Consider the following 14,692-nt stretch of genomic DNA (forward strand, 5'->3'; position numbering starts at 1 on the left):
GAATCTGCCCTGCACCCTCTCTAAGAACTTCACATCTTTCCTAAAGTGTGGGGCCCAGATATAGGGTTCCATTCTGGAGGGATAGAATTGAAAAACAGGGAGGTTATGTTCAACTTTTTCGAACTATGATTAGAATACACTGGGTATACTGTCAACATTTGTGATCTTCATTTAGAAAAAGAAAATGGAGGCACTGGAGAAGGGGCAACAAAGATTCACAAGAATAAAACCAGAACTGAGAGCATTTAACCCTCAGGAAAGGGTGGGGCTGCTTTTCTCTAGAAAAGAGAAGACCGAAGGGTGACCTGATGGGAGCCTTTAAGATGATGAAGGGGTTCAATAATCCAGCAGGGATTTCATGAGAAACCTCTTTACCCAGTGAGTGGTGAGAATGTTGAACTCGCTACCACATCGAGTGGTTGAGGTGAATAGCATGAATACATTTAAGGGGAAGCTCGATACATACATGAGGGAGAAAGATATGGAAGGATATGCTGATGGGGGTGAGATGAAGAGGGGTAGCTGGAGGCTCATGTGGAGCATAAATACTGACATAGACCAATTGAGACGTTTGACATAGCCCTCTGCTATAGACACAGTGGAACAAGACAAATGTATTTATTTTGGATCTACCTGTAGTGGTAGGAAAAACACTATTTACTATCCAGGATAAAATAAATGTACTTCATCAGCTTTTGTGAATCATTTCAGTGGAAATCTGCACTGCGACATGCAAAGAGCAGGTTGGATGGATCAGATTGTTTCCCACAAACCGAACAGGTGAACAGCCTCTTCACAGTGTGATCTCACTGGTCTAAAAGCAGGTGCGAGTGAAGCTGAGTGAATCCATTCCCACTCAGATCAGGTGAATGGCGTGTCCCTGGCATTGATGAGTTTCTGGCGCAGATGTGAGGGGGCAGCGTGGGGTGCAGAGGGGAAATAGAATTCTGTTGCACGGTCCCCACACTTCCACAGTTTCTTCCTGGTGCAGGTGCCCTTGTGTGTCTTCAAGTTCAACAATCTTCTGAAGCCTTCCTGCTGGAAATGGTCTTTTCAGGCTGTGTAACTGGTCAGTGCAGTGGAACACTCTCACATGGTTGTGTTTGTCTCAATGCTCTTTCAGTCACAATGATGTTTGAAGTATTTTCGAACAGACAAACATTTCTCCTCCCATATTCAATAGCTGATGACCATCAGGCCCTGCTGAATCAAATGGGTCTGTCAAATCGTTACGTGGTGCTTGGTTTGATTTTCCCATCTGCAAATCCTCCCTCTCCATTGCACTTTAAAAGGTGTTTACAAAAGCCATCGTAGTAAATACACAATAGAAATTTGAAACTGATATTCTAGTTGACAAAGAAAATCCTTTTGCCTCTCAAACTTGAAATCTCTGTCCCCCACATACTCGATTCTCCCTATTGGTTCTAACCCCAATTGATCATACTATCCTCCTCCTGCATTTCCTCAGTTCTCCTCCCCTAAAGGTGCTGACTCCCGGGTTCAGTTTCACACTCACCTATTGCCCTCCCCAATCTGTCACCCAGGCGTCTAAATTTTTACACCTGAAGTTAGCAAACTGTTTTGCTAAGGGGGCATCACAATTAAATCCAGTGACTACCCACATGTACTTTGTTTCAGGGTGGGGTCACTACGCCCCCCACCCCCACTTTCCATCCCAGTCCCAGGAGTTTGGAGTCTGGGCTCTGGATGAGAAATGGCGGCCGCAGCTCCCACAATCCCCCGCACTGGGGAAACCGCTCTATCTGCCGCGCGGGCGGGCGACCCGGGACTGCGCATGTCCGAGGGAGAGTCGGGGACTAGAACAAGACCCGCACTCTGATTGGTTGGATGAGCAGTGCTCTTCCTGTCCTCCAGATTTTCCCATTGGCTACTCGGGCTCGGCATTTTGTCCCTCATTGTTTGCATACGACGGACTGCCCAATGGGAAGAGTTGGAGGACCGGAAGGACCCCTGTCCTCCAGCCAATCAGAGCGCGGGCTTTGTGTGAATGAAGATTGAGCTTCACAGAGACTAAAACTTCCTCCTGTGTCCAACATCTGTGAGTAAAACACTTTCTTTTCTCCCCCTTTCCATTTCTTTTCTCATTCTGGGGGGAAATTGTTGATTTTAGTTTGATTGTTACAGTAAAATTTTATCATTTTGAGGTTATTGGTCTCCACGGGGATTGTAACAACAGAGATATGCCTAGTGTTGTTATATGGTACATATTAGATATATTATTTATGAATTCTGTAATAAAATGCATTTATTATTATTTCTGGTGTTGTATTGTAATATGGTTCTGTAGCTATGTTTTAACTTTCCAGTCATTACGACACAGAAAGAGTCCACTCAGAAACTCAAAGCCGACTCTCTGTAGAGCAATCCAGTTAGTCTCATTCCCCCCTCTACATCCCCATTCCCCTGCAAGTTTATTTGTTTATTTCCTTCAAGTTTATTTCCTTTACGTGACCAGACACTTGTGTTTTAAAATCATTGATCAGCTCCACTTCCACCATCCTCATAGGTAGCGAGTTCCAGTTGATGACCACTCGCTGCCTAAATAAAGTTCTTCCTCACGTCCTTGGTATATCTCTAATCAAGTAGTACAGTACTGTATATAGCACACATTTTTCATCTACCAAATATATATAAAGGGCTGTACATGGATCTGTCGTTCGGCATGAATTGACACCTTCAGTAGAATTGGGAGGGTATATATTAGGTACAGCAGAGTGAGAATGAAGGGAATGGGTGTGGGATGGAAATTTACAGCTGTTGGGGAACGAGAGGGGAAAGAATGTTCCATAGAAACTAGAATGGTCTGTTCTGAATGTCTATCCTGTACTGACAGTGATGACTTTTGTAAACTCCTGTTACAGGATGTCAGAAGGAGAGGATTTGAAAGCAGAAACATCAAATCAAACGACACATCACGATCTGACAGAGTCACTCAATTCATCAGGACATGAATATCATTGGCCTTTGAATCTAGAAGGAGAAATGTTTGTCTGTTCTGTCTGCTTGAAGAGATTTTAAACATCGTGTGACCAGAAAAGCATGGAGACAGAGACACACCCGAGTGAGAGTGTTTCCAGTGCACTGACTGTGGAAAGAGCTTTTAACCATTTACACATCCTGAATAAATATTGCACCATTCATAGCGGGGAAGGACCGTATACGTGGTTTGTGTATGAACGAGGCTTCAACTGATGGTAGAACCTGGAGAGTTACAAGGACACCCGCATCATGGAGAAACCATGGAAATGTGGGGAGTGTGGGAAGGGGTTCCGTGCCCCCTGTGAACTGGAAACTCATCGACGCAGTCACAGTGGGGAGACACCATTCACCTGCTCTGTATGTGGGAAGGGGTTCAATGGTTCATCCCAGCTGCTGGCACATCAGCGGGTTCACACTGGGGAGAGGCCGTTCACCTGCTCCGAATGTGGGAAAGGATTCACTCAGTCATGCAATCTGCTGACACACCAGCGAGTTCACACTGGGGAGAGGCCCTACACCTGCTCTGAGTGTGGGAAGGGATTCAGTGATTCATCCACACTGCGGGCACACCAGCGAGTTCACACCGGGGAGAGGCCATTCTCCTGCTCTGAGTGTGGGAAGGGATTCAGTCGGTTCTGCAACCTGCAGACACACAAGCGAGTTCACACCGGGGAGAGGCCATTTACCTGCTCTGACTGTGGGAAGGAATTTAGTCAGCTATCCACCCTGCAAGAACACCAGCGAATTCACACCGGGGAGAGGCCGTTCACCTGCTCTGAGTGTGGGAAGGGATTCATTCAGTCATCCCATCTGCTGACACATCAGCGAGTTCACACCAGGGAGAGACCGTTCACCTGCTCTGAGTGTGGGAAGAGGTTCAGTGATTCATCCAATCTGCTGAAACACCAGCGAGTTCACACTGGGGAGAGGCCATTTATCTGCTCTGAATGTGGGAAGGGATTCATTAAGTTATCTAACCTGCTGCTACATCAGCGAGTTCACACTGGGGAGAGGCCATTCACCTGCTCAGAGTGTGGAAAGGGATTCACTGATTCAGCCATCCTGCTGAGACACCAGCGAGTTCACACCGGGGAGAGACCATTCACCTGCTCTGAGTGTGGGAAGGGGTTCACTCAGTCATCCCACCTGCAGACACATCAACGAGTTCACACTGGGGAAAGGCCATTCACTTGCTCTCAGTGTTTGATGGCATTCACTCGGTTATCCAGTCTGCAGACACACCAGCGAATTCACACCGGGGAGAGGCCATTCACCTGCTCTCAGTGTGGGAAGGGATTCACTCGGTTATCCAGTCTACAGAAACACCAGCGAGTTCACAAGTGATTTCTGGGGCTGGATTCTGCTGTTATTGCTGCTGTTAATCACATCCAGGACTGAACCATGTTCATTCTGACAGTTGGTGAAGTGGGAGGGTTGGAGAGTTAATTTCTGCTGGACTGGCCGGTCTCACGACTTTGCTCCCAGTGGGCTGATGCTGTTTGAGCCTTTAGCGAAAATCTAATTTCATATTTCACATGGATCACAGAATCAAAGGATATTTGAAGCTAAAATACATTTTGTTTGCATTTCTGTTTGGAACCTCCCAACTGTCATGGAGATGGGGCTGTGGTGGTTTGAAGGTTCTTTTGTTTAATTTATCTGGGTGTTTCTCACAGAAGGTAGTTGTGTAGTTTGCAGCTCACTTGGAATTGGTGAGGGGAGAGAAGACTGGAGGGTTTACCTAGCTTGGAGCTTGAGGAAGAAACCTACAGTGGTTCTCACAGTGTAGGAAGTTACCCTCATGACAGAAAGGAGCCAGCTTGAACAGTTAGCTTGGAAAGAGTTGTGAACGAGCTGTCTGAACAGCTGGAGGGAAAATCAATGAGTGGAAATTCAGGGCAGGAGGGCAGTGAAACTTAAGACCATAAGACATAGGAGCAGAAATTTAGCCATTCGGCCCATCGAGTCTGCTCCGCCATTCAATCATGGCTGATAAGTTTCTCAACCCCATTTTCCCGCCTTCTCCCCGTAACCTTTGATCCCCAATCTTAACTTAATCTTGAGCTGAGGAATCCACAGTTGTGAAGTCTTAAAGAAACATTGACAGGTCAATTATCCAAAAGCCATAGGAAAGATGCCTAGGAAATCTTGTACCTCAGAGAAGGTGGAACACTGGGCAGAAGCCAAAGTGAATTCCAGAGGGCTGTGGCATGTCCGTTGGTCAGAAAAGTGAATAACCTTCAAGGTCTCGTAACATATCAGAGAACTCTTGGGTGGAGCTAAAAAGTGGAACGCAGTTTCCCCGCTGCTGGAATTGTTACAGGTGGGAAGGAAAAGATCTGTTGATTCCGGTGGGAATTTTTGGTTCTGTGGTGGGCAGGACTGGAAAGTCCCGCCCTTACTGTTAAGTTAGTAGTGCTTAATTTTTAACTTTTTTTTTACTTACAATTAATTTTGTGAAATGGTGTGCTGCAGTTCCTTCAGTTAATTATTGTGGGTTCGAATTTATTTTTAAACATTAATGGCCCCCACCAGGATCATAACAAAATTGGGGCTCCTCTAAGATTTTGAATCCACCGACTGACACTGGTGCACTAGGCTTTGCAAAAATTTGGGCCAACCAGATTTCATGGTGAACTTTAATGTATTTATTGAGAAGCAGAATGGCTTTGTTAATTGTTAATATGTCTCGAGGGAGAAGGTTTGTCCCTGGGTGTTTTGCAACAATTGATACAGTTAATAAAGCAGAAATGGTTGAGGCAATAGCACAGCATTTGGAATTTGTAAAAGGAAAGCCTCATCCAGCTAACAATCCAGTTGAGTTGCCTAGAATTCAGATGAAACAACTTGAATGAGAATTGCAAAGGGATAGAGAAAAGCAAAAACTCAAACTTGAAAGCCAGGAAAATGAAAAAGAAAGATGAAAAGAAATAGAATTGCGGAAGTTTGAATGAGAATGCTAAAGAGAAAACTAGAAAGGGAAGAAAGAGATCAATAAAAGAGACAGAGAGCTTCAAAGAGAGAAAAGAATTAAACAGTGTGAAACAGGACCTAATAGTTTAGACAAGGAGTCAAGTTCCACTTCGAGTTTTGATTTTGCTCTATTCGCCTAGTGCCTAATTTCACTGAGGATGGAATTGGAAGATATTTCATCTCATTTGATAAAGTTGCTTCAAAGTTAAGGTTTCCAAAAGAGACATGGACTCTTATTTTGCAAAGTGTGTTGATGGGAAAAAAATGTATGGTTATTCAAGTCTTTCAGAAGAGCATTCTTCAGATTATGAGATGATTAAATCTGTGGTAATTAATGCATAGGAGCTTGTTGTCAAAGTTTATCAATTAAAAGTTCAGTCTTTGAGGAAAAGATAGACGCAACCATTCCTAGAATTTGCGAGGGAAATTGAAATGTTGTTCGACAGGTGGTTTCGAGCAGTGGAAATCAAACAGAGTTTGAAAAATGTGAGGGGAAGTGGTATCAATGGAAAAATTTAAAAACAGCGTTCCTTTAGCTATTAGGACACATCTGGAGGACCGCAGGATTTTTTTTTATAAAAGGGAAGCTGCTGTTTTAGCTGGTTGCAATGATTTGACTCACAGACACCAAGGTGACAGCAAACTATTGGTTGCAAACCCATACAGGAGCAGGAGAGTTAAATCGCATTACAATGAATGGGACTCTATTTAGAGTGAAAGAGATAGCAGAAATGAAACAAAAGATTCTCCCCACAGTGGTCAAAAAGATAGTGCAGAAGATGCAAGTGAATCAAAAGGACCGATATGTTTTCATTAACATTGGGTTGGACATTTAAAAGTTAATTGTTGGAGATTAAAAAGTAAACCTGAGGTTTTGGCAAATGAAGGTGTACCAAAGAGGGAAGCTTGTGAGAAATCAATACCTTCTAATGTATTTACCATGGGTAACAATAGACACATGAGGGATTGTGAAGGATTTATATTTGAAGGGGAAGTCAACAAATCCTTGTCCGTGAAAGAGCCTCAAAAGATTGTTATCCTGAGAGATACTGGTTTAACTCAGAGCTGATTGTTAGTAAAAAATTAAGACCTTTGTTCAAAATGTTCAGTGAATAAAAATGTATTAATACAGGGTATTGATGGGAAGTGTGTGTCTATCCCCATTGTTTAGAGTGAATTGAAATTGTGATCTGGTAAAGGAGTCTGTTACTGTTGGTGTTGTTTCCAAATTAATCACACGGATTTTATATTTGGAAATGATATATCGAGCAGTATAGTGTTTCCACAACCTGGGCCGGTGTGCCACAGTTCAGATGTTATCTCTTGAGTGAAAGCTCCCTCGCCTATTTCTAATCGAACTGGGAAAAGGACTGATTCAAGTAAAAATACAGATGTATCCACCCCAGTAATGGACAGTACAGAGGCAGCACATGTGTCTGCAGAAACTCAAATTAAAAATTCTCAACAGAAAGGACTAAGACCTCAAAGTGACCCTGGGGGTTAATAACACCTAACGTTGAACGAAATGTGCCTGCCAGTGCAGAAACAGTACAGGATACAACAGCAGGAGTTCAGACAAAGGAACTGTTCACAAAAGACCATTTAAAACCTCAAAATGATGTGGTTTGTGAATTGCATGGAAGACTCAGTGTTAGAAGGAAAAATAAAATTTCAAAATGGAGAAGCTGTCGACATCATCCACAAAGAGTTAAATAAAATTAACCGTGAACAGGATGAGGAAAAACTGAAAGATTACAAATTGTTTAAAGATCTGACCAAACAAGAATTTCAAACATTTCTGCTTGAACATAAAAAGCATCTGAGTGATATTCTCAAAGTGGCCAAGGAAGATTTTGACCAACATAAGAATGAGTTGTTGGTCTTGTGGAGGCTGCAGCTCACTTGGAGTTTGTGTGAGAGGGAAAGAGACTGGAAGATTTGCCCAGCTTGAAGGTGGAGGAAGAAATTTCCAGTGGTCCCCAGGGTGAAAGGCTTGAGGCAGAAAGCAGTCAACTTGAACAGTGAGGTGGACAGAGCTGTGAAGAAGCTGCAGGAGCCGACTGGGAAAAAGCAGTTGGTCTGTCCAAAGTCAGCTCAAGAAGGCAGTGGAATCCTCACAGAGAGAAAGAGCTCTGGAAGTCTGAGTGCCAGGCTGGGAAACTGGGGACAAATCAAAGTAAATTCCAGAGGGCTGTGGCATACCTTTGGGTTGTTCCCTAAGGAAAGTGAATGAACCTTCAGTATTTTGTAAGGTAAGGGAACTCTTGGGGAGGGAGTAAAAGAAAAACTGGATTCATAGCATACGCAGATATAAACTATAGTGTAAAGGTAGGAGTGCTTAATTTGTTTAATTTTTATTTGGATCACAAACAATAAAGTTTGTATTTGTTTATAAACATGAAATTTTGTGGCCTAGTTCTTTCAGTTAATTACTTTAAGAGAGATTTCTCTCTTAAACACTAACAGTCCCGACCAGGATGTTAACATTCTAGTTTGGTGCCTGGCGAGGAAAGTGACCAGAAATGGTCAGTGAGAATCTCCACACAGAGCGAGGCAGTAGAAGCCAGTCAGGCTCAGGAAGAGGTGAACAGATAATGGGTGTATTCAAGTTACTGAATGGGGCAGCGTGGCCTGTTTGTTCTTGTTTGTCATGGGGAGCCAATCGGAACCAAAGACTCTTTCTGTTGTTTAATGGGATGTGGGCGTCGCTGGCTAGGCCAGCATTTATTGCCTTTTCCGTAACTGCCTCTTGAGAAGGTGGTGATGAACCGCCTTCTTGAACCGCTGCAGTCCATGTGGTGTAGGTACACCCACAGTGCTGTTAGGGAGAGAGTTCCAGGATTTTGAGCCAGCGACAGTGAATGAACGGGGATATATTTCCAAGTCAGGATGGTGAGTAGCTCGCAGGGGAACTTGCAGATGGTGGTGTTCCCATGCGTCTGCTGCCCTTGTCCTTCTAGGTGGCAGAGGTCGTGGGTTTGGAAGGTGCTGTCTAAGGAGCCTTGGGGAGTTGCTACAGTGCATCTTGTGGATGGCACGCACTGGCTGCTACTGTGTGTGGGTGGTGGATGGGACACCAATCCAGCAGGGCTGCTTTATTATGATTCACTATGTGGGAGAGACCCCGTCAATCCTGACACATTCTACAAAGGCAGTTAGCCAATCGGAAATGCTGCTTACATTGCAGAATGTTTTCATATTTAAATCAGCAAACATCGACAGAAATAGATAATGAGTCAGTAAGTACAGAAAATATAGATTGTGGAACTCACAAGATGCGGTGCTCCCCGCTTGTAACAAATCGGATCCCAGATCTGGTGACCCTGTGAAACCTTCCAAGGTCCCAGAGGCCAGTTTGAAATCCGATATCCTACAGAGTCGACAATGGATTTTCCACAATTCTCAGCTTATTAATGATGTAGCAGCTGCTCCTGCTTCTTGGGTGCGAGGAATAGACGAGCAAGATGCAAGAGTAGCAGCGTGTTGTGCGAGGAGGGCGTGGGATAGGTTTGCAGCCCATTCCTGTGGAGCAAGTACCTGGTCATGGTTTTGCTTCACATGAAAGCTGCAGATAAAATGCAAGTGCAACCTGAGTCTGGACTCTGACACCGGAGGGAAGCAGAATTAGTCCTGAAGAGCAGCACCAGAGATGACTGAAGCGTGACCTGATGGAAGTCTTTAAGATTATGAAGGGGTTCAATAATCCAATAGGGATTTCATGAGAAACCTCTTTGCCCAGCGAATGGTGAGAATGTGGAACTCACTACCACAGCGAGTGGTTGAGGTGAATAGTATGAATACATTTAAGGGGAAGCTAGATACATACATGAGGGAGAAAGGAATAGAAGGATATGCTGATGGGGGAGATGAAGAGGGGTGGGTGGAGGCTCATGTGGAGCATAAATACTGACAGAAACCAACTGAGCCGACTGGCCTGGCCCCCTGCTGTAGACTCAATGGAACAGAGACCAAGGTATTTATTTTAGATCTACCTGTAGTGGTAGGAAAAGCATTATTTACTATACAGGGTAAAATGTACTTGATCAGCTTTTGTGGATCGTTTCAGTGGAAATGTGCACTCCCAGGCTCAAAGAGCATCAGCCCATTGGAAGCATAGTCATGAGACCAGCCAGTCCAGCAGAAAGAAACCCTCCGACCCTCCTGCTTCACCAACTGTCAGAATGAATATGATTGAGTCCTGGATGGGATTAACAACAGCAATAACAGCAGAATCTAACTCCTGTAATCACTTGTGAACTCGCTGGTGTCTCAGCAGGTTGCATAACAGAGTGAATCCTTTCCCACACTGGGTGCAAGTGAACAGTCTCTCCCCGGTGTGAACTCGTTGGTGTGTCAGCAGATTGGATGAATCATTGAATCCCTTCCCACACTCTGAGCAGGTGAATGGCCTCTCCCCAGTGTGAACTCGCTGGTGTCTCAGCAGGGTGGATGGATCTCTGAATTTTTTCCCACAATCAGAGCACGTGAACGGTCTCTCCCCAGTGTGAACTCACTGGTATATCTGCAATTTGGACAACTGAATAAATCCTTTCCCACACTCAGAGCAGGTGAATGGCCTCTCGGTGTGGACTCGCTGGTGTTCCCGCAGGTTGGATGAGCTTTGAAACCTCTTTGTGCGGTGAGAGCAGCTGAACAGTCTCTCCTCAGTGTGAAAACGCTGGTGGGACATCAGTTCCCGAGAGCTTTTGAAGCTACTCCCATAGTCAGAGCATTTAAATTGGTGTGAGTGACATGGTGTGTCAGCAGGCTGGAAGACCGAGTCAATCCTTTCCCACATACGGTGCAGCTGAATGCCCTCTCCCCAGTGTGAACTCGCTGGTGTGACAGCAGGCTGCATGATTCGCTGAATCCTTTCCCACACTCAGAGCAGGTGAACTGCCTCTCCCCGGTGTGAGCTCGTTGGTGTGTCCACAGGGTAGATGAATGTTGAAATCCCTTCCCACACTCAGAGCAGGTGAACAGCCTCACCCCGGTGTGACTGCGTCGATAAATTTCCAGCTTTGATGGGGATATGAATCCCTTCCCACAGTCCCCACATTTCTACGCTCTTTCCATGGCGCAGGTGTCTTCGTGTCTTTCCAGGTTCAGTAATTAACTGAGGGGTCCACACACACAACATGTGTCCACTCTCCTGCGCTGTGAATGATGCGATGTTTCTTCAGGCTGTGTAACTGGTGACAGCTGTTTCCACACTCAGTGCACTGGAAACACTCTCACTCGGGTGTGTGTGTCTCGGTGCTTTTCCAGTCACACTGATGTTTAAAACCCGTTGAAGCAGACAGAACGGACAAACATTTCTCCTTCTAGATTCAAAGGCAAACAATATTCGGGTCTTGATGAATTAAGCGAAAGAGGGAAACATTGATTTCCTTACAGATGTTGCCCAGAGGAGGAAGTTTTAGTCTGAAGCTCATTGTCCAACTTCCGCATTGTGACGTCCAACAATGGAACCCTGCCTGTATCAGCCAATAGCAATCACTCTGCTCCGCGGCGACGTCCTCAGGTTCCAGGCTGCAGGTCAGGCGCGCGGCCACGGGAGCCCCGCCCCCACCCATTGTTCCCTCGCCCCCTCCAACTCCTCGAGCCAAGGTTTCCAGGCAACCGGCTGACGTCTCCGGCCTGAGCGAGAAGCCGCTCGGAGAACTCGGGAGAGGGGAAGCTGCGCATGTGCTGGAGAGAGCCCGCCCCCAACTTGTCATGATGAGGGACCGACCAATAGGAAGATTTGGAGGACCGGAAGGACTCTGGTCCTCCACCCAATCAGAGCGCGGGCTTTGTGTGAATGAAGACTGAGCTTCACACAGACTAAAACTTCCTCCTGTGTCCAACATCTGTGAGTAAAAACACTTTATTTTCTATCCCTTTCCATTTCTTTTCTCTTCTGGGGACAAATTGTTGACTTGCAGGAACTGAAGGGAAAGGAAGTGAATCCAGGGAGGGTGCAGACTCTGGAAAGGTTGGCCCTGGTCTCTCTCTCTCTCTCTCTTAAAGACATTGACATCCTTTGCTCCCTCAGCTTGACACATTTATTTGTCTGGCTAAAAGGATGGTCTCTTTCCTAATGTTCACAATTAAAGGGGTGGTTCCCCCAGGAGATGGCTGACATTTAAGGGGACAGTAAATTAATATAGGACGGAGATATCTGATGATGAAGATGATCTGAATAAGAGTCATACTGACTCGAAACATTAACTCTGTCTTCCTCTCCACAGATGCTGTCAGACCTGCTGAGTTTTCCCAGCTATTTTTGTTTCAGATTTCCACCATCCGCAGTATTTTGCTTTTATCTTAGGACAGAGATATATCTATTGTTATTATATGGTCAATATTAAATATATTATTTATGGTTCTGTAATAAAGTTAATTTATTATTTCTAGTTTTGTAATATAGTACTGTAGGCACATTATATATTTCCAGTCAAAGAGTCATTAAGGCACAGATGGAGTCCATTCAGCAACACGAGTCCATGCCGACTCTCTGTGGAGCAATCCAGACTGTCCCAATCCCGCTCGCTATCCCCGTTCCCCTGTAAGTTTATTTCCTTCAGGTGATCAACCAATTTTATTTTGAAATTATTGATTGTTTCCACTTCCACCAGCCTCAGAGGCAGCGAGTTCCAGGACATGACCACCTGCTGCCAAAATACTGTTCTCCCTCATATCCCACCAAATCTCTTTTCAAATAATCCTGTACTGTATATTACACTTAGCCCATTATTATAGGCACAGACATATATTTAAGACTAGCAGCCTGGGTGATGACTTTTAATACTGCAAAGATTAGTGATGGGCCAGAAGTTTGAAAAAATCTTAGACACCAGCAAAGCATCATGATCAAAAAAAGAGACAGAACTGGAGTATGACTGACAACTAGCAAGAAATATAAATATAGACGGTAAAATCTTCTCGAAGAGGGAAAAAATAGTGGAAGTGAGCCTTGATCCCTTAGAGGATGAAACTGAGAAATTAATAGTCTGAAAGATGGGAATGGCAGAGGCTTTTAACATGTATTTTGTATCTATCTTCACAGTGGAAGACACAAAGAGTATCCCAAGAATAGTAGAAAAGCAGGGGACAAAAGAAGGAGGAACTTAAAACAATCATGATCTCTTGAGCAAAAGTCCCAGGAAAACTAATGGGAATAACGGTTGACAAGTCTCCGGGACCTGATGGCCTGCTTCCTCAGGTCTTAAGGGAAGTGTCTGCAGAGATAGTGGATACATTGTTTGTCAGTTTGGAAAATTACCGAGATTCTGGAAAGGTCCCAGTGGATTGGAAAACCACAAATGTAACACAGCCATTTGAGAAAGGAGGGAGACAGAAAGCAGGAAACTATAGACCAGTCAGTCTGACATCTGTCATTGGGGAACCAGTAGATGCCACACATTTGGATTTTCAAAAGGCATTCTCTAAGGGGCCACATAAAAGGTTACTGCACAAGATAAGAGCTCATGGTGTTGGGGCAATATATTAGCACGGATAGAGGATTGGCAAACTAACAGGAAACAGAGAATTGGGGTAAATGGGTCACTTTGAGGTTAGCAACGTGTAAGCATGCAGGGATCAGTACTGGGGCCTTAACTATTTACAATCCATATTAATGACTTGGATGAAGGAACTGACTGTATTGTAGTAAAAATTTCTGATGATGCAACGATGGGTAGGAAAACAAGTTGTGAGGAGGACCGAAAGAGTCTGCAAAGGGATAGTGATAGCTGGAGTGAGTGGGAGTAAAATTGGCAGATGGAGTATAATGTGTGAAATGTGAGATTGTTTATTTTAGCAGGAAGAATACATAAGTAGAATATTAGAGTCATAGAGTTATACAGCACAAAAACAGGCCCTTCAGCCCATTGTGTCCATGCCGGCCATCAAGCCCCTATCTACTCTGATCCCATTTTCCAGCACTTGGCCCGTAGCCCTGTATGCTTTGGCATTTCAAGTGCTCATCTAAATACTTATTAAATGTGAAGGATTCCTGCCTCTACCACCCCCTCAGCCAGTGTGTTCCAGGTTCCAACCACCCTCTGGGTGAAAAAAATTTTCCTCAAACTCCCTCTAAACCTCCTGCCCCTTGCCTTAAATCTGTGCCCCCTGGTTATTGTCACCTCCGCTAACAGGAATTGTTTCTTCCTATCTCCACTACCTCTGCCCCTCATAATGTTGTATACCTCAGGTTCCCCTCAGCCTTCTCTGCTCTAAGGAAATCAACCCTAGCCTATCCAGTCTCTCTTCATAGCTGAAATGCTCCAGCCCAGGCAACATCCTGGTGAATCTCCTCTGCACCCTCTCCAGTGCAATTACATCCTTCCTATATTGTGGCGACCAGAACTGCACACAGTGCTCCAGCTGTGGCCTAACTAGCATTTGACACAGCTCCAGCATAACCTCCCTGCTCTTATATTCTATGCCTCGGCTAATAAAGGCAAGTATCCCATATGCCTTCTTAACCACCTGATCTACCTGTGCTGCTGCCTTCAGGGATCTATGAACATGTACACAAAGGTCCCTCTGATCCTCTGTACTTCCTAGGGTCCTACCATTCATTGTGTATTCCCTTGCCGTGTTAGTCCTCCCAAAATGCATCACCTCACACTTCTCAGGATTAAATTCTATTTGCTCTACCCATCTTACTTGCCCAACTATATCATCCTGTAATCTAAGGCTTTCCTCCTCACTGGTTACGACACCACCAATT

The 14,692-nt window shown here is 44.8% G+C and overlaps 3 protein-coding genes across 5 annotated transcripts in view; all 3 read left to right on the top strand.

Moving 5' to 3' along the window:
* LOC144697932 (uncharacterized) overlaps window positions 1-14,692 on the top strand; it is a 273,791-nt gene that overhangs the window by 241,594 nt on the left and 17,505 nt on the right. The window contains exon 8 of the mRNA XM_078569892.1: window positions 3,220-4,304. Coding sequence (XP_078426018.1) covers window positions 3,220-4,304 — 1,085 coding nt within the window. The remainder of the gene's footprint in view (window positions 1-3,219; window positions 4,305-14,692) is intronic.
* LOC144697248 (uncharacterized) overlaps window positions 1-14,692 on the top strand; it is a 420,900-nt gene that overhangs the window by 67,543 nt on the left and 338,665 nt on the right. The gene's annotated exons all lie outside the window — the stretch shown is intronic.
* LOC144697079 (uncharacterized) overlaps window positions 1-14,692 on the top strand; it is a 280,076-nt gene that overhangs the window by 17,657 nt on the left and 247,727 nt on the right. The window lies entirely within an intron of this gene.

This window comes from Cetorhinus maximus, chromosome 23, assembly GCF_964194155.1.
Source record: "Cetorhinus maximus chromosome 23, sCetMax3.hap1.1, whole genome shotgun sequence".
Classification (NCBI taxonomy): Eukaryota; Metazoa; Chordata; class Chondrichthyes; order Lamniformes; family Cetorhinidae; genus Cetorhinus; species Cetorhinus maximus.